The sequence below is a fragment of the Doryrhamphus excisus genome, chromosome 1 (genome assembly GCF_030265055.1).
Source record: "Doryrhamphus excisus isolate RoL2022-K1 chromosome 1, RoL_Dexc_1.0, whole genome shotgun sequence".
In the NCBI taxonomy this organism is placed as follows: domain Eukaryota; kingdom Metazoa; phylum Chordata; class Actinopteri; order Syngnathiformes; family Syngnathidae; genus Doryrhamphus; species Doryrhamphus excisus.
In genome coordinates this window covers 21,457,414-21,477,047 of record NC_080466.1, presented here as the reverse complement: position 1 = coordinate 21,477,047, position 19,634 = coordinate 21,457,414, and the positions used below count along the sequence as shown (strand labels likewise).

Below are 19,634 nucleotides of genomic sequence, written 5' to 3'. Positions count from 1 at the left end.
GCCAAGCCTAACAAGGCAAGGAAGCATGGCTTGCAGTCAGCGGGACGACAGCGGTCTCCAAGGAAATCTGCAAGGATCACAATGACAGTGTCGGTTCGAGATCTTGGCAAAGAGTGGTCTTTTTTTGGGCGGGGGGGGGGGGGGGGGCAATGCATCAAACCTAATTACACAACAAGGACACAGGAAGGTGATTTACTCTCAGTGAAGCACTGCCACGCCTGAACTCAATGAGCCATAAAGTTAGGTTCACTACTCAGGACACAGGTAATGTGGCTCATTAATGACAATAACAGGAATTTATAAGCTGTGGGAAAACATCCATCAGGTAGAGACAAAGTAAACAATTTAACTAGTCACACAAGAAATTGTGGGGTCAAAAGGATTCAACTGTAAACGGGAAAAAAAGGTTTTGTGAAATAAGTACAAATCAACCAACACCCCAGTAAATATAGTGTTTTACTATATTAACACTATTCATTCACAAACCAATGTGTCCAGTGCATTTTTCAAGGTTATTCAAGGTTTAATTCAATACGTTCAGAACCAACATGTAATCTATAGTTTAGTTGCATTTATTACGTTATCCGAACCTGCAGAGGTCTTTACAAGGTCCTTTGACTTTAACTTTTGTCGACCTTATAGGTTTTTATTTAGTAGGTTCGACGAATACATACAAAATATTATGCTCTTTGTTTTTTTTTTTTAATCTAGAAATGTAACTAGACAGCCAGAAAGCTACTTTTGTGAATGAAATTGCTAATAGAAGGCAATAACAACGTATGGCCTTAATTAAATCTTACTAGCTAGGAGACCAGGGTTCAATTCCACCCTCGGGCATCTCTGTGTGGAGTTTGCATGTTCTCCCCGTGCATGCGTGGGTTTTCTCCGGGTACTCCGGTTTCCTCCCACATTCCAAAAAACATGCTAGGTTAATTGGTGACTCCAAATTGTCCATAGGTATGAATGTGAGTGTGAATGGTTGTTTGTCTATATGTGCCCTGTGATTGGCTGGCCACCAGTCCAGGGTGTACCCCGCCTCTCGCCCGAAGACAGCTGGGATAGGCTCCAGCACCCCCCGCGACCCTCGTGAGGAAAAGCGGTAGAAAATGAATGAATGAATGAATAAATCTTACTACTCTCTGCAGATGAGTAAATAAATGCCCCTGACTTCCATGAGCAAATAGGGTCACTATGAGTGGGGATAATATTTGTACAAGTTATTTGAAACAGTGAAATTATAGCCATTTTCAAGAATGAATCGAATTTATACTTCATAGAAAATACACCCCTCATTAAAAAGCCCCGCTCCCTCCTTTTTGCTCACACTTGGTCACGGTGACATTTACAGCCTTTCTCCTTCTGAGTGTAGGCCTCATTTGCATGCCTTGCCATCATTGGTTGCCCTACCATGCAGCCCTGTGCTGATTGGCTGCAAGTGGAGGAAGGCGTGCATGCTCTCTCACCAAAACAAGCATAAAAACAGTGAGTTGCTTCACAGCAGCCACAGTAGACATGAGTGTGTGATAGAGTCAAGAGACTCATAAAGTACCCAAAGAAGAAAAGACGAGGTTTGCTGCTTTAACTTACAACTTTGGAGCTCTTTCTCCTCTCGTCCAGGCCAGTTAGGTGTCCAGCATGTCACTGGAGGTGAAGGAGAAGACACAGGTGCGTCTAGTGTTCCTGGGGGCTGCAGGGGTGGGAAAGACCGCCCTCATCCGCCGCTTCCTGCAGGACACGTTTGAGCCCAAACACCGGCGCACGGTGGAGGAGCTGCACAGCAAGGAGTATGACATCGGCGGGGTCAAGGTCACCGTGGAGATCCTGGACACCAGTGGCAGCTACTCCTTCCCGGCCATGCGCAAGCTCTCCATCCAGAACAGCGACGCCTTCGCGCTGGTCTACGCCGTGGATGACCCTGAGTCTCTTGAGGCGGTCAAAAGCCTTCGAGATGAGATCCTGGAGATCAAGGAGGACAAGTACACTCCCATCGTGGTGGTGGGCAACAAGATGGACCGCGAGCAAGAGCGGCAGGTGTCCAGCGAGGACGTTCTGTCCACAGTGGAGATGGACTGGAACAACAGCTACCTGGAGGCCTCGGCCAAGGACAACGCCAACGTGGTGGAGGTGTTCAAGGAGCTCCTGCAGCAAACCAACCTGCCCAGCCGCCTCAGCCCTGCCCTACGACGACGCAGGGAGACTTTTCCTAAAGACACCAGCTTCAGACCCCCTATGAACAAGACCAACAGTTGCATTCTGTCATAACAACACCTGTTAACTTTAATGGCGGGACAAAAATGAAGAGGTGGGAGTGGGTGTCAAGTGAGGAACACACTGATTGATCTCCAACAAAACACCAGACACTTAAGGCACCTTGACACTGAACTCAAGGATGAAAGTGAGCAGCATAAATATGGAAGACACATTCATTATTTCTCAGTTACCTGATTTGTGGTGTTTGCTACTTCCTGGGTGACATTATGCTACTGCTGTTAAGATCAATGTAAGGCTATTAGATGTCACGTGCATCAAGTTTTCTGTGGGAATTACATAGACGTACATACAAATATATTCCCAGTTGTTGTATCTTTCCTGTACAGTTTTTTTGGTGGCACATGATGTTTACATCTATTTGTACATGTGATTGTGCATAAGTGACTCATTTAAACTGTAACTCTTTGAATTATTGTTTTTCTATAAATGTTGGGGTTTTTACCATCTCATACAATATTGTGCTGTTAAACTTAAGCAAATGTAAGTGGATTGTGAATCAAAATATGTAATAAAAATATATGAAGTCATCTAAAATGTGGTCTATGTGCCAAAGACACAAACCAAAAGCACCATGACTAAGACTTAAGAACCAGCTATTGCACAAGCCAGGAGGATATTTAGTTATTTGGCAACTCTCCACATCCTTGCACAGCATTGGAAAATGTGTGTGTTTAAATTTTAACAAAAGGTGAGTAATTTTTTTTTAACATTTAGGAACATTTAACATAGTTTACCATTGAAATAGTCACGTCCATGTTATGAAAAGCGCCACTCTTAGCGTCACCTCTCGACCTACTCCATTCTCCCAGGCGGCGAGCATCTGTATCTTGCTGTCATCCTGAATATATAGTTGTTGGGACTGTGAAAAAAGTTGACACCTTTCGTAGTTTTAATAAAAACTGTTTGTCTTCCTCTGGCCTTCTTCTCTTGGCCGCTCCATTGGGGTCACTCAGCTTCATTTTTCTCCAAACCGCGCCAACAAGTTTGTTTTTTCTACTGTCTTCCTGACTCAACCTGCGCATGCGCAGTAACATGGAATAGTCAATTGCAGGAGAAGGGAAGAGAAAGCGGTCGAAACAATCATAATAGATTACGTTTTTTTCCGTGTCATTTTAAGCATGTGAATTACGACTACACAATATGTATATTACGTTGATGGAAAAAAAAACAATAAGGCAATTGCCTGTGTTTGCCTAATGGTAAATACACCCCTGGCACAAGCTCAGAAAATGGTTCTGAGAAGGATGTTGACACCCGTTGTCACGAGCCAATTTGCACAGGAAATAGATGATTGGCATATCCCTTTATACTGAAATTATAGCAACAATTTAATTCATATTCTGTCAATTAAATTAAAAACCAATTACATTTGGCGGCGTCCCAGTATTCTACACGTATTAATGACTCAATACCGTTCATATGCTCATAAATCAAAGGCTGCTCTATTTGTTGATGCCTTTATTGCAACGAGGGCCTTTATCAATTTACCTTCTACCGCCATCTGTTGGTGAAAGTACACACTACAGCTAGTTGGCTAGCCACAACATCGGGTACACTTGCGCAATCGAAAATGATCAAGGCACTTTGTCACGTTCGTCAAAAACACTAATTGGTGATAAGACTAAGTTTATTGTTGTGTTTTGCTATGGTGTTGAAGTGCACTGCTTGCACTAAAGCGCTTCCTGTAATGAGTCTGTCGACGGGTATTTTGGCCCCACTCCTCAAATGCAATTTGGGGGAAATTTGATGGCCGTGGCCAGCACATAGAAGAAGTAGGGTCGTCAGAGGGATGCAAGTGTGCCATATTTATGGAGCAAGTGATTTGCTCACTGCAAATTTTTTTCCCTACCTACAGGCTTTGCATTCTGTCTGGGGGTTTGAAAATCTCTATAGATCTCTATCTCTGTAGATTTTCTCCCATTTTTGTGCGACCAGCACATACGTCAGTGTGCAATAACAGACACATAAAACAGAGTGTTACGGGTCCCAGGATATGGCACCACAGTAGCAAGATACAGTAGTCTGTAAGGACAGATATGGGTGGACAGCAGTGAGGACACGGAGCAGCAACATCTTCGTCCAGATTGCGTCTCTTTATTAAAACTTGATTCATTTCAAGAATTCCAATGTACAATATGTATACAATATACAATAGTTGGTCACGAGTGTGTGCAGGAGCCCAATAACTACCTTTAATGAATCTGCCTGTGAGACAAGGCTGAGGGCCATCTAAACCCAAAATGGCCGCCATACGGTAACAACTGTCGTCTAAACCGCATCTGGCCGTACGTTACTAATAAGCCTGCTCTATTTTAAAAAAAACAGCTTAACAATATCATATGAGCTATCAAATATGCTTCCCTTCAACGAAATAGGAATTTACAGAGGTTGAATTCGTTCCTCTTAACAACAACTGACCTGTAAGGACAGATATGGGTGGACAGCAGTGAGGACACCGAGCAGCAACATCTTCGTCCAGATTGCGTCTGAGCGTTGGCGGAAGTCCACGCCTCAATGCAATCTTGGCACAACAGCTCCCGAGACAAAGGTTCCACCTGAGTACTGCCCCCACTGTGTGATATTATTTGTTTTACATTTTTTTCACTGTATAAAGTCATAAATAAAATAGATGTGTATATTTGCTTTTTTTTTTTTTTTTTTTGGTGTATGACAAGAGCACTGATATATTGTTCTAATACACCACAAGGACACAGAACACAATGCATGTTCATACTCTTGAACTGCACAGCAGCAGGGAAACACTGAACAGTCACACATGTCAAGTTATACTGAAAAAAGGACCCAGAGCAAGGCTAGATAAACAGTTTTTAACAGTATTCCTACAGCTTAAACAGCTTTAATAGTGCTGGAAGTTGGATACACCTGCTATCCTGCTATACAGTATCATAAACATGTACACTGAATTTATACTGTTGTATACTGTCTTATTTAAAACAGGATAGATAGATAGATACAATATACAATATTTGAATTATTTTATTTGCAAACTTACGCAATTAAAGGCAACACCCCCCAAAAACAGGCATGTTGGTTGGCCCTGCCAACAAGATGTCCCTTATGTACTTTTGGTGAACCCTATACCAGTTAATTTGTGGATTTATTTTTATCATTATTGAATATTTTGCTGACAAACTTCTGCTCCACACTCCAGCCCTGTAGTTGACAGTGAATGACGCAAATGAGGGAGTTTGCCAACCCATATTAACTCCTAAAGAGGAAAAAAAAAAAACACCAGAGGAAGATGTGGGCAGATGTGTGTGGAAAGGAGTCAATAGTATTCATCAGTAATACAGTACAAAATACAGTACAATCAAAATGGGAGGAAACCTGAATGTTTACTTCTAAGTCGATTGCTTGTTTGAACCTACAGTTTAAGAGCTATGTTTTTATTTAATTGTGACCTGCCGTGTTGAGGTGATGCTCAGGTTTAATCTACCAGTAAAACCTTCCCCACACTCAACTCAGATTAGAATAAAACAAGTTTCCTGTTTTATTTTGAGGAAATGGCCGGGTAAACGTTAGTCGGCAGTTCCCCTTTCGGACCACTTTTAAGCTGTCTTCCGCAGTCTGCTGGTGCTTTCCTTCACAGGTGTGTGACAAATGTCTTCACAAAGCGGGCAACTTGGACTTATGGCTGTCGGTATTTTTCACAGATAAGTTCGCTTCTGAGCATTGTGTGTGTTTTTCTACATGAATTTTAACAGCATTGCTACGTATGTGGGATAATTCTTTGCCCCTGGACTTGGTCAAAGCTCCTCAGCTGATTAAAGTCACCCTGAGGCGTTTAGAACAAGTTCAGGGTCCTGGAACTAACACAGCAACATGTTATGTATCAATCATGTATTTACTGTCTTACTTGTTTATGAATAAAATTGACTTCTACCAAAGTGAAATTTGTGCATTTGTTATTGATACATTTGATAATAATTAACTGTGAACCTACTGTTTAAAATTCATTGTCCCAATCACAATCAAAAACAATGTGTCACCCTAGAATAGCTTTATTTGCCATTTGATATCGAAGGAATAATGCGACGCTGTAAGTGATACATCATGTTTCTGTTAGAAAACAAAAATGTTCCTAAACTTCCACATGAGTTGAACACTGTAAATGGTCTTTGGTTGCTTGATAAGTGAGTGTAATCTGGTATGTGTGGTTGCCTCAGTCGTCCACAGCGATGTTCCGGAACAGGTAAGCCATGGATTCTCCGTTATGAATGCGACGGATGGCCTCTGCAAGGATCATGCTCACGTCTACTGTCTTGATCTTTGGACACTGGAGCTTCTGGACCTCATGGGGCACGGTGTTGGTCACCACCACCTGGGGGCGCCACAATACAGACAAATCTATATCATCCTGTCATACCCTGTATGGCTTCATGCATGAAATTGGAAATGAGCAGACTTGAGGGTACAATTAAGTACGTGAATACATGGGTCACCATGCAGCAGTAATTACAGTGAATTTGAAGCCTGTCCAACAGGTCCTAATCTACATAGTTTTACATATTTGCCCTGGGTCTATAGCGCAGTAAGGTAGGAAGGAATGACAGAAGGATTTCACCTCATCAATGGCAGACTCTTCTATCAGTCTGGGTGCCTCTGCAGACAGAAGGCCATGTGTGGCCATGATGTAGATCTTGTAGGCTCCTCGCTCCTTCAGGATCTCTGCTGCTGCAACAAACTCTTGCACGTCATCAATGATGTCGTCCTGAGAAGACACATGATGCATTTGGGGGAAATTATTCTGATCTTTAGAGTAACATAACAGAAACAAAGTTAGCAATTACCTAATTGTACCTCATTACACAAGAAAAATGTGACTGCATTCTCTACTGTGCTACTGTCGAGAACTATTCTAATCAGCACAGCAGTTTCCAGCTACGAAACATCATTGCTGAAGGGTTTTGTCATGTTTAATTAACCATACACTATCATAAATTTTGATCCGCCATCATAAATCATAATGCTCAATAGTGCTGCTTGTTTAAAAACTGGTTACTTTTAGTTTCTGCAGAAATGAAAACATGAGTCACCTTCTTTTTAGTGTCGATGCTGGTTTTATGAAACCGACACTGCGTTGAATTTTGGTAATCAATTTAGCTATATGCTGTAAAATGAAATATGACTAGAGTTCTCAGTACGGATTACAGTTGTACACCTTTGCAAACTACAACCAATATACCTTGTAAATATTATGAATATTAGAATGTGCAGGTACTAATTTGACAGGGATTTTACATTTTAAACTGACACTATAATAAAAGTGGAGAATTCCACAAAAAAAAAACTGATTCCCAAGTGTGGTCTTACAACAATAATGGCGATTCTTCCTCCAACATCTCCGACAACAGTGATGGGTGGCTTCTCCTTTGCCATCATCACTAAAAGTCACAGAGGAACAGAGTTACCCCCAAGAAAAGATGAGAACCCTGCTACTGCAATGGGGGAGGGGGCAGATTCCCTAGAGCGGAAAAGGAGACTTGTTGAGAAGAAATTTGGTTCAAACCTGCAAACATGCAAAACCATTATTCAACCCACCAGCCTTCACACACACACACACACAGCACAACCATGTCATTTTATTAAAAAAAAACTGATTTGCACTCATGCTCATTATGATTTTAAATATTTATATAGTTAATCTTCTAAGAACCAGAGTCGATCATTATTTGGAATCCAATAGTATTTCCAGGATACTGCTTATTTAAGTCAATGAAGGGATACCAAATAATCATCGATGCAAGCTAGAACCCACCACAGCTGTCTGGCGGCATCGACTCCACACACAGAAGAACATGACCACATGTAGCATGTGGACAGTCTACGTCCTAAAACCTCACTTTGGTAAGATTTTCTTATTAGTTAGCACTTACACATGAACTGCAATCAGCTGATTCGTGAGCCAATTTTAATTCAAAAAGAGCTATTCCAAGTCTGTGCTGGGGCTATTTCTGAAATGTTGGCATTCACTGAGATCAAAAGATGTTCAATAATTTCAGGCAGGCAAATGTGGAACCAGCAAGCGAGACAGCCTTTCTATCACCGCAGCCATACGGCCTTTCTTATGCTGCTAAACAGTAGGGATGCTCCAATCGATCGGCCACCCATCAGTATTGGTCTGTTTCCGTGAAAATAAACCATGTGATATGGTGGTATGTGGTAGTACTATTGCAGCCCGCAGCAAGCCACTTCAGTGACACTTCTTAAACACAATTTTTGGATGACAAGAAGAGCTTCTGTGAGAAGCTTTATCAAAGTATCGATAAGCATGGCATTGCACGTCGCACTGCATGCAAATCAAATTTATATCCACAGATGAATGAAGCTTGAGCCGCATTGGAAAAAAATTTGGACATGAAAAAAAAAATCAAATACAGGTCATATACTATGAGCAAAAAAATCTAAATTGACCTGCAGTGTGAACGTAGCCTATAATACTGCAGTTGACGAACAAACACTTGACGGAGCATGGTGATTATTAATGAATTACTCATTTTATTAGTAATTACGTAGTGTATTTTTTAGGCTCAGTAGCAGCCAAGGGACCTTGGAATTGTCGTGAATTTCCCCAGTTATACAGCACGCCTGACCAATACTGAAGCACTCACCATAAATACATTGAAAAATTAATCGGAGCATCCCCACTAAACAGTTAAAAAAAAAACACATCATTTTAGGCAGAAGGCCAGGAGGGGTGTAAAGAGGAAGGCCCTCAGTAACACATTCCAAGTTCCATGCAGGGAAGCGTCCCCAATCAACAAGAGGCAGAAATGGATTCAGACATTAAGCATGATCATACTTGGAAGCTCAATCCCTGGAAATGGGACACGAGATCTGCTGACTGTGTTAGCTGGAAATAACAATACAATAAGAATGTAAATAACATAGTAAAAGGAACATTTGTATGATTATAAAAACAAATACAGTTTATACTCGTGTTACAGTGTTTTGTGGTCACGTATGAAAGCATAAATTAATTTAAAATGCCATTTTGGTTTTCAAACACGGGACTTGCTTGAGTACTAGTTTGAATGGATGAACAGATGAATATGATGAATTCTATTTTTATGAGTTACATTTCATTCTTGGATATAAATATTTTATTGCTGCATTTCATGTCCTTTGTGTATTCTGTGTACAATATGAGTGACTTAGGAGTTATGGCAATTTAGGTACACAATGGACAAAAACTCAAACAAAACTCGACTACATCACAATATAGGAATGGAACTCATAGGTACCCTGAGGACCACCTGTATATCTGTTTGGTGCAGAAAACATCCTCAGATAATTCATTCATTCATTCATTCTCTACCGCTTATCCTCACAAGGGTCGCGGGGGGTTCTGGAGCCTATCCCAGCTGTCTTCGGGCAAGAGGCGGGGTACACCCTGGACTGGTCGCCAGCCAATCACAGGGCATATATAGACAAACAACCATTCACACTCACATTCATACCTATGGACAATTTGGAGTGGCCAATTAACCTAGCATGTTTTTGGAATGTGGGAGGAAACCGGAGTACCCGGAGAAAATCCACACATGCATGGGGAGAACATGCAAACTCCACACAGAGATGGCCGAGGGTGGAATTGAACTCAGGTCTTCTAGCTGTGAGGCCTGCATGCAAACCACTCTCCGCCATGCAGCACACATATAAGCCACTGTACTAGATACATACATGGTGGTAGATGACCACAGTGTACCCAACTGCCTCGAACTGGCATTAACAGCTGTGGCTGTAGGCAACCTCCTGATTTTATTTTTAAATCTGTAATAAAACTGTATTTGAACTGTGGGGCCTGCACGCTAACCACTAAACTACTGTGCAGCCTCCTCAGACAATTGAATAGATAATATTCCCTCAATTTAATTATGAGCACATTTGCTTCGAGGATAATGCACGAGAGTTATATTGCATCAATCATGGAAGCCTAATATGTCATGGCAACATTCTGGACGTGCACATTCAGTCTTACGTGGCAGCTCCAGGCCGGTGTGTCCAGCATTGAAGCGAGCTGGCGGCGGTGAAGTCGGGCCATCGCCCATGCTGGACTCTAAACTGTGAGCGGCGCCGTGCAGGACTGCCAAGCCGAGCCGCAGCCTCTCGGAGTAAGACTGCGCCCTGAGACACACAAGCGTCAAAGAAACTGACAAAGACGACGTGTATGTACAAACAGATAGGCAGGCAAAAAGAGAGCACAGAAATGTTTGCACAGAAGAAACCAGGAATGCTCAAACAAAGACAAGATCCACTATGAGAGCGTGAGAAAAAGATGTTAAACAAAAAGATGCAAAACTGGACGATATGAAGATTGTAAATTGTGTCATTACCTCTTTGCAGCCGATGGCGACTTTGCAACAATGACAGCATTCCTGTAATCTGGGATCTAGCAAGCGTGGGAAAGAGAGAGATCAGACATGCATATTACCATACATCCCCTTTTACATACAGTAATAGCCTACCACCGCTTTAACTGTCAGAAGTCTTTTATTGATTTAGTGTCTTTAGTTTGTATTGCTTTAACAGGAATACATTGAATATCTACTATTTATTGTTTTGTGCTATAGAAAATTGGGTTGGAATGGAAAATTCCAGTGGTTCACCAATGGACAACACTGCAATGTAATGCACCTCCTCTTGGATGTACTGGATGAGGAAGGGGGAAGCTCTCAGGTTGTCAACAGGGAAACTAAAGAAGCCCTGGATTTCCTTCTGATGGAGGTCCATTGTGATAATGTGAGTCAGCCCTGCAACATCAGACAGTTATTAAAGTAACAACGTTTGTATTACTGCGGTTGTAGCTTGCAGTGGTGTACAACTACATACAGTATATATATTGTACAAACAGCGAGTGCACATACCAGCTTTAGCCAACATGGAGGCCAGTAGCTTGCAAACAATGGATCCCCTCTTCCTCATCTTGCATTGCTTGCTGTATGGAAAGTATGGGATGACCCCGATGATGTTCTTAGCGCAGGATGTTTTCAGAGCATAAGCCATAATCAGCAGTTCCATGATGGCAGTGTTGACATCTCTACAAAACAAGCACATAAATTAAATCTATTTATAGCATCTGGTAGGCAATCAAGCGTCAACAGGCAGGTATGACAGACATTTTTTGTTGCTTATATACATTGCAGACATGAGGTATTATACATGGCAATTTCACCCTCCATTTTGTGCTGTAATGGACTTTAAAAGGATATTTTTGAAGAACGTGAAGAACTCCTCTGTCTCACCTGGGAATGGTCTGAATGATGAAGATGTCTTGTCCACGAACAGACTCCTTCACATCCACTCGGGTCTCTGTAAACACTCAAAAAGACAATGTGGGTTCATGACGACGGCGCCAGAGTGGATAAGATCCCTCTCTCTTTTACTCAGCCTGACCTGCATTCCCCTCCTGGTATACGACAGACTTGCCCAACTCCACACCCAAGCGTCTAGAAGGAACAGAGGAGGGTTAAAACCACAAACAAAGATATCCTCACATGAGCGCTACAATTAAAATGCAATATGAAATATCCATAATTGATGTTCGCAGAAGTAAATGTTTTATCACAAAAAGGAGAAAAACAGGCCCCACAAAACACATCACATGCAAAACATGTAGTGGTCACAACGAGATGCAGCAGATTAAAATTCGGTATCGTTAAGCTATAACAGAGGTAGGGAACCTATGGCTCGGAGCCAGTTAGGGCTCTTTTGATGACTGTATCTGGCTCTCAAGCATTTACCACAATAAAAATGTATGTTTGCTAACATTTTAAAGTAAACATCACAGAAATCACTGTTAAAAATATTAAAAATCTACAACTTTCTTATGCATTTTAATCCGTCCATCTATTTTCTACTGCAATACGGCCGACCATATCTATCTTTCCTGATGATATTTTCCAGGTCAAACACCAAAACTCGATTATTACTGGGTAATGCTGTAGTCTACCTCGGTCATTGAGATGTAAATGTAAACTTTCCTCCTTTAGTCACCTAGCTAAAGCTGCAGAACCAAGCCTTCTGGCAAAGATGGCCAAAAGAATGAAATATACTGAGTACGGTGCAAAACCATGCAGCAGCAGAAGTTGCATTAATGGCAGCAAGTATTTGATTTATTATTAGACACTGCGCTGCTCACGAAAGTGTGCTGGCCACACCCCATTGGCGTGGGGTAGTGTGCCTGGTCTACGTAATTAGAGCCCATTATATCAAAAAATGTTGGTCTTACATAAAAATGCACACATTTTATTGCATTCAATGTTTAAAAAAATGTATATGGCTTTCACAGATACACATTTTAAAATATCTGGTCTTCATGGCTCTTGTAGCCAAAAAGGTTCCCGACCCCTGAGCTATAACATCAAGAAGGAAAGTTGTTGCTCCGATGTAATTTTTTTTAATGGATAAGTGTTAATATGTCCAAGTTGTGCAATGTTGAGCAAACTCTAAGACTCAAAGACAAATATTGCCGTTGAGTACGCAACATTCTGAGCAAGTCTAGACTTTATATATCGCCTAGAGCTGTGCAATAAATTGCATGCATGAACCCTAATGTGCATGCATCAATAATTAGCCTTATTTGCTGCAGGGTATTGAGTGAAGACTTGGCTTGGTGACTGGAGGAGCAGGACAGAACCAGGCTCCGGGGCCTCACCCTGTTCACATTGTGGAACCAGTCTTTGATGCCCGCGTCACCATACACAAGGTTTGTGTTATGGGTGACAAAGCAAATAGTTCTTTGTGTAACATCTAATAATATATCTTATTAATAATGAATACATTTAATTTTCAGAATATGCCCAGTGCAGTTTTCTCCAGGTAGTCCGGTTTCCTCCCACAGTCCATAAATATGCATGTTCGGTTAATTGGAGACTGCCCTGCGATTGGCTGGCAACCAGTCCGGGGTGTACCCCTCCTCTCCCCGAAAGTCAGCTGGGATAGGCTCCAGCATACCTCCATAACCCGTAGTGAGGAATCAAGGGATAGGAAATGGATGCCCACTCAGGGCAATTAAAGAAAAAACTAGCTGTGTGCCAAACGTGGCCCCGGGGCCACACTGTGGAAACCCCATTCAATATGTAAACTCAAGCAAAAAAGTGTCGTTTTGGTAAACCAATAGACTAAAACCTTTGCGCAAATATTGTCCTGGATTTTTTAAACACTGAAACACAAATAAATCGTGTACTGAAGTTAAAGTTTCAATTAAGTTATGCATCAACAGTATGTTGTTTTGGGCTCGCACGAGATAGTGCGCATGCGTACTTCAACCGGGCAGCTTGCGTCTGTGCGTGTTGTTTGGGGGAAGAGAGAAAAGAAAAAGACGCCTCATGCCAACTGCACTTAGCTAGCAAGCTAGCGAAAAAAGCACAACAAGGTTGGTGTAGTGTACTGATGTCCACTTACTCTGTTATCTTCTTGGCCAGCTGGGCAGAAGCAGTGCTGGAGTTGGCAGAAAACACACGGTATCCGTTTCTTGAAACATTCATTTTCGAGTAACCATACGACAGTTTTGGCGTTTCAGAGCGCGAGACGAGAGACTTGTGGCACCCAAAACGCCTTATCGGCATGTTGCTTAGGACCCACCGCAGCTCTTGGCTTCACTTTTTCTTTCAAATTTTCGAAACAAATACTTAACTACAGGACGAAATACCCCATCTGCAACTGAACGGAATGAAAAGCTAAAACCAAGCTGAAAAACTATTACTTAAAAAATGTGAGAACTTTTAAAATGAGCCAAAAATGGGAAGCTTCTCGCGTTGCTCAACAATAGCTAACGCACCACCTTCCACACTGTGTTGTGTTCCAGTGCACAAACTGTAAAGCTTGTGTAAAACAGTCGGTTGATGCAGACCTGAAACTTTCGCAGCATCGACTCTATTGCAAAAAAAAGACACCCGAGGTAGCCAATCAGAGGCCACAGCAAGCTGACAGCATTGACCAATTAGTGGATGGAACTGATATGACGTCATCTTAAAGGGCAAACGGTTCATTCAGTGCGGAAATGTTTATTTACCAATTGCTTAAATGCAACGTCTATCCATCCGTTGTCTATACCGCGTATCCTTAAATTTAAATTTGCCCCCCTCCCCACTTAATTACCAGAAGTCGTTGCATCAGAATTATAAAGCTAACTGCAAAAGAACAGTGGCACAATCTAAAAATAAGTGCAACATCTTCATGAATTAAAGTGCAAAAAACAAATACATAATTTTCCTGTAGAGTTTACCACCAGATGTTTCTTTGCTTTTTTTGTTTTGGTTTTATTTTTTAAACTCTCTAACCCAAGATTGAGATTTGAAATGATTAATACTTGAAATAAATCCTCATAAAATCATCAATCAACATGAGTAGATGTAACTTCTTACTTTCAACATGTGATCCTCATTATATTATGCACGATGGGCCTAAAATATTTGCTAATTTTGTGCCTTACTGATAGAGTTGTAAAATGTCAAGTTTGCACTGCAACTTCATTGTTATATAACCAGTGTTCCCATGCCCAATGATTGTTTTTCATTGTTCGTGATGTATCTGTTTTAGTGCAAAAGCTCATAGCTGATCTTAGCAGACTGTGGCAATGTTTATGGGACCTCGCTGGAAGGATGACTACACCTTAGAAGAAAATGTCTGCTCCACACCCTTTCTACATTCCAACTCCTGTGTGTTGTCATTACAGTGTCTTCTGTGATTGACACGTGTTGTGTGATTGAACAGTCCAGTTCACTTCATTTTATACTGCATGGTGTTTTGTATTCAGACGGTATTCAGAAAGCATCGAATGTTCATAATGACCTGCCTCTTTTGGCTCTCGGGCGCAAATCATGCGCAAACGTCATTCTCTGTTGCTCTGGCATCGTTTAACATCGTTTTCTTATAGGTAAGAAAAGTGGAAATGTATGTCCCCTTTAAGACCACAGTCACCGTCAATGGGCCAGCAGGAGACAGTTCATGTTTTTGTTATTGCGTAGACCAGGGGTGTCAAACATACGGCCCGCGGGCCGGAACCGGCCCCCAAGGAGGTTCGATCAGGCCCGCAGGATAATTTGAAAGTGGAAAAAATGCATAAAAGACATGGAATTAATATTTTTAATTCACTGCAATTCATGGATTATCCGCTAAGGGGCGCACTCTTTCCATCAGAGTAGAAGACAAGCCGCATCACTGAGACAGACTGAAAACAGCAGACGGTATCAATGCGCCATCTGCTGCTTGTTACGCCGTTGTTAATACCTTGGTCTCTACCTCTCCGCTACACCCTCATTAGCCAAAATGTCGTTATCCAAACGGAGAAAAGTAGATAAGGAGTGTAGAATTTTCAAAGAAAAATGGACCACGTCCTATTTATTTACAGACATGCACGGAAAACCTTTGTGCTTGGTGTGTTTGCAACAAGTTTCGGTATTGAAGGAATATAATATTCGACGCCACTACGAGACTCATCACAGCGAAAAATATGACGGCTTACTGTTTGCATTGAAAGAATACAGCTCTGTGAAGATGAATCCTTACTGTGGTGATTTAAAAAATGTGCACTTTAATGTCAGTCAGCAGCTTCAAAACAAAAGTTGTGTGATGGAATTCTACTGTTCATACAACTCCATACATTTTCAGTATATATTGTATGTGTATGTATGTTTCATGTATGAAGTTTACAGATTTACAGGACAGGCGAACACTTTCTTCATTACACATTTAAAATCACTCTCCTTAGTTTGTAAGGTGTACGCAGGGATTACATTTAGATTTTATATGCGTATGTGTAAGTGGTTTAAAAATCCCTTTCTTTAAAAGTCTCATTTAATCTGAAAGTGCATTACTATATTTTTCAGTACCAATTAAAGTTTTGTGCCTTTGTACAATCAGTGTGATCAGTTGCAATGCATATTTGTGAATGATAAAGTTGTAAATTGTAAAAAAAAAAAAAGTAAAAAAAGTAAATTGCACATTTGTCTAAGGAAATATGTGGTGTTTCATAAAATGTTTTGTAAAAGGATAGTTCATTAAATTTCAATATTTTCCTAATGTTCCTAATGTGCTTCTTTACACCAAAACAAAGGAAAGACATGATATTTTGGTTATTTATAGCACAGTATGGTATAATTTGAATGGTCCGGCCCACTTGACATCTCCCTAGGCCGTATGTGGCCCACGATGCGAAATGAGTTTGACACCCCTGGGAGACATACAAGTCCTGTACAAGACGCGTTTACAAAATATGACCGCTAGATGGTAACAGAGAACTGCTAAAGATTTTCTGCACAGAGCTTCAGCATAAAATAGTAAATAAATACACATACATTATCAAATAAAAACTTCTTAAATACAAAAACAAAAATAATAATACAATACAAAACATTAACAAACACACATTAGTATGCAGTAATAATTGAATAGATAATTACAACAGTAATTGCCACTAGTAATAAAATAAACACCCACATACAGAAAGCTCGTAATTGCCAACACTATTGTTATATGAATGTCAGTCAAAACTGAGCATTATCATGATCATGACAATTACATTAATGATGATGATTCATCCAGTTTCTTTACCATTGTCCTCATTTGGTCACAATGAGCTGGAGTCTATGCCAGCTAACCAAAAGATAATATATTATCTTTAAATTGGTAAAGCCTTTTTATTTTAAGCTGTAACATTGGATTTAATTAATGCAGACTTACATTGGAAGCAATGTTGTGGCAAGTGGAAAGGAAGTCATTAAAAAGTCCTCAGACCACACAGATGCACAAACTCAAAACTGATTCGTTGCTATTTTTGTGAGTGAACCCACACTTTCATGACATCGCCGCACAAATTGTGAAAGCAGCATAAACAGGGAGGCAGCCTGGCAACCTGCTGCATTGCAATCATCTGATTATTTAGTGTCATCGTAGCCACAGAGCCACACAGCTACTCTTATTCATCACCATGGTTATGCAGATGGGGGTATCATTGATGCTTTCAAAAAAAGTGTTCATTTGTACAGTACTGTGCAAAAGTTTTAGTTCACTACTGATTTTGTTTTGATGATTTTCACAGCAATTGTTTTAACACATATATTAATTCATTCATTTTCTACCGCTTATCCTCACAAGGGTTGCGGGGGTGCTGGAGCCTATCCCAGCTGTCTTCAGGCAAGAGGCGGGGTACACCCTGGACTGGACGCCAGCCAATCACAGGGCACATATATAGACAAACAACCATTCACACTCACATTCATACCTATGGACAATTTGGAGTCGCCAATTAACCTAGCATGTTTTTGGAATGTGGGAGGAAACCGGAGTACCCGGAGAAAACCCACGCATGCACGGGGAGAACATGCAAACTCCACACAGAGATGGCCAAGGGTGGAATTGAACTCCGGTCTTCTCGCTGTGAGGCCTGCGAGTTAGCCACTTGCAGCCGTACAGCCGCTTGTGGAGCAACATATTACAAAATGTATTACATATTGGTGAGGATCTGGATAGACGGACCGATACAGAATGTTATTAGTTGGGGTGTCACACCCAAATCACAACACGACATTTGAATATTAATTCCCAGAAAAGTACAGTGAACGAATATGACTGAACAGATTTTTATATTTAAGACAGTCACAAAAACAATGGAGGTGTGTTTTGAAATGTTTATTGTCCCACAAATTAACACTGAAAATATATTATTGTCAACATTTTTTGAGAGCAAATAAACCATAGAAATCACTGTCGTCCTTTTATGTACCTGCCAGGACTGTCCAGATGTCCTTTCATATTTAAAAAATACAATAAAAAAACAATATCATACATACACAACATATACATATGTATGAATAACAGCACTGTGGCTTGGTAATATTTAAAGTTGCACAGAGCCAAATTTGTGAGCTTGTCATGTACAGCTTGCTTCTGAGCAATCCCTGGCACATCGGATTTAGGTCTGGGCTCTGACTAGGGCATTTATTAGAAGTGTGTTCACTTATGATTATGTGCTTTTTGACTGTTCACATCTTTATGCCGCCGGTGGCCAACAGCGGGTCAATGGGAATGTGTGTATGTGTGTTTATAACTGCAAATGGAGGATAGAAATTCCCAATAAAACTGCAGAAGAACCCAGTTTACCTTGAAGTGACAGTAACCATAGAAACTAAGCACTGATAATTTCCATCCTTGAGCAGCAGGTTTCATGTCATGTTCCCTCTGAGCTATATTGCCAAGGTGAAGGTGAAAACGAAATGGGCAGCTTGTTCCGTACAAAACACGTCATTCACACAAAGTTATATGAGGTAAAGCTGAAGTAAAACTTGTATATACATTATATTTGTATATCATTTCCAGCATTTAAAGGGGAACTACTTTTTCTCTTTTCTGTCCTATAAATGTTGTTAGAATGTTGTATTCTCATGTTAAATGATGCCTCCGCGTCAGATAATGAGGTTTGCGCAGTTTTGGATGGCTCTACACCAGGGGTGCTCACACTTTTTCAGCATGCGAGCTACTTTTAAAATGACCGAGTCAAAATGATCTACCCACTACAAAAATGCAAAACATCTATTTATTTTCAAATGTATTGAGGATTATTTGTACGTACAATGTATGTTGATGTACCTTACATAACCAACTTCCAAATGTTTATCAGTCATGGATAATATCCGTATCACATATCCACGTATCCATATCCGTATGGAAGTGATGTTTTTTGCCTTTTTACTTGGTCCAGTTTTTGCCTTTTTACTTGGTCCAGCTCCTTCACTCATTTTAGTGACCATAAACTTTAGCGAGGGCTTTAAAATCTCGCAATTCGCCGACTAGCTTAGCACTTTGCATCGTTGTTTACGCATGAGCGGTGACCTAAAGGTCAAAATTCAGTTGTCATCTGACTGGTTGTCCTGTATGTCAATCAAGTAACGGGGATGGATGATAGGCTGACATCGTAAGTTCTGCTGCACTTAGAGACGTTGTTTGATTTGATTGGTCGCCCGAAGGGCAACATTCAGTTGTCATCTGAATGGCTGCCCTGTATATCAATCAAGTGACGGCATTGATGCTAGGATGATATTTTTTTAATGTCACGCCGCGATCGACCAGCGATCGACCAGTACCACCTCCGCGATCGACTGGTAGCTCGCGATCGACTTAATGAGCACCCCTGCTCTACACGCTCTGTTTTACAGAGTTTTTTTCAGCACTGACTTCTACTGGCATCAATGCAACTCGGACTTCCTTACATGGGCTACAGATTGCCGACAAATAAATACGTAAATACGGATGTACCTTTCTGGAAGTCCTCGGAAGCACTTGGGAGTAAAGTAGCGTTTGGGCGGGAGGCAGGAAATCCTAGAAAACACTAGAAGAGGCAC

The 19,634-nt window shown here is 41.0% G+C and overlaps 2 protein-coding genes across 3 annotated transcripts; one reads left to right on the top strand and one right to left on the bottom strand.

The window, feature by feature from the left end:
- Positions 1–1,511: 1,511 nt before the first annotated feature.
- Positions 1,512–3,050, top strand: LOC131132072 (GTP-binding protein Rhes-like). Its single transcript, XM_058077306.1, has one exon. It carries the CDS (start codon positions 1,636–1,638, stop codon positions 2,260–2,262), a length of 627 nt encoding a protein of 208 aa, XP_057933289.1. The 5' UTR covers positions 1,512–1,635; the 3' UTR covers positions 2,263–3,050.
- Positions 3,051–4,418: 1,368 nt separating this feature from the next.
- On the bottom strand, positions 4,419–14,189 carry LOC131132701 (phosphoribosyl pyrophosphate synthase-associated protein 1-like). 2 transcript variants are annotated; one of them, XM_058078572.1, is made up of 11 exons: positions 13,699–14,189; positions 11,689–11,741; positions 11,538–11,604; positions 11,160–11,332; positions 10,930–11,045; positions 10,629–10,684; positions 10,274–10,419; positions 9,095–9,145; positions 7,606–7,676; positions 6,857–7,003; positions 4,419–6,613 (listed from the first exon to the last, which is right to left on the bottom strand). In XM_058078572.1, exons 1-11 carry the CDS (start codon positions 13,860–13,862, stop codon positions 6,455–6,457), a joined length of 1,203 nt encoding a protein of 400 aa, XP_057934555.1. In that variant the 5' UTR covers positions 13,863–14,189; the 3' UTR covers positions 4,419–6,454. The 2 variants fall into 2 exon arrangements, with proteins under 2 accessions (XP_057934555.1, XP_057934565.1); XM_058078582.1 differs by lacking the exon at positions 9,095–9,145 and having other exon boundaries at positions 4,421–6,613; positions 13,699–14,188.
- Between the last annotated feature and the right edge of the window lie 5,445 nt (positions 14,190–19,634).

What these genes read in the sequence shown, in the direction of transcription:
- LOC131132072 (XM_058077306.1), top strand. Translation starts at nt 1,636, where the DNA reads ATGTCACTGGAGGTGAAGGAGAAGACACAGGTGCGTCTAGTGTTCCTG.
- LOC131132701 (XM_058078572.1), bottom strand. Translation starts at nt 13,862, where the DNA reads ATGCCGATAAGGCGTTTTGGGTGCCACAAGTCTCTCGTCTCGCGCTCT. An exon ending in CTCCATGTTGGCTAAAGCTG is followed by an intron (nt 11,046 to 11,159) that starts GTATGTGCACTC and finishes CTGATGTTGCAG; the next exon opens with GGCTGACTCACATTATCACA. An exon ending in AAGAGTCTGCCATTGATGAG is followed by an intron (nt 6,614 to 6,856) that starts GTGAAATCCTTC and finishes TGGCGCCCCCAG; the next exon opens with GTGGTGGTGACCAACACCGT.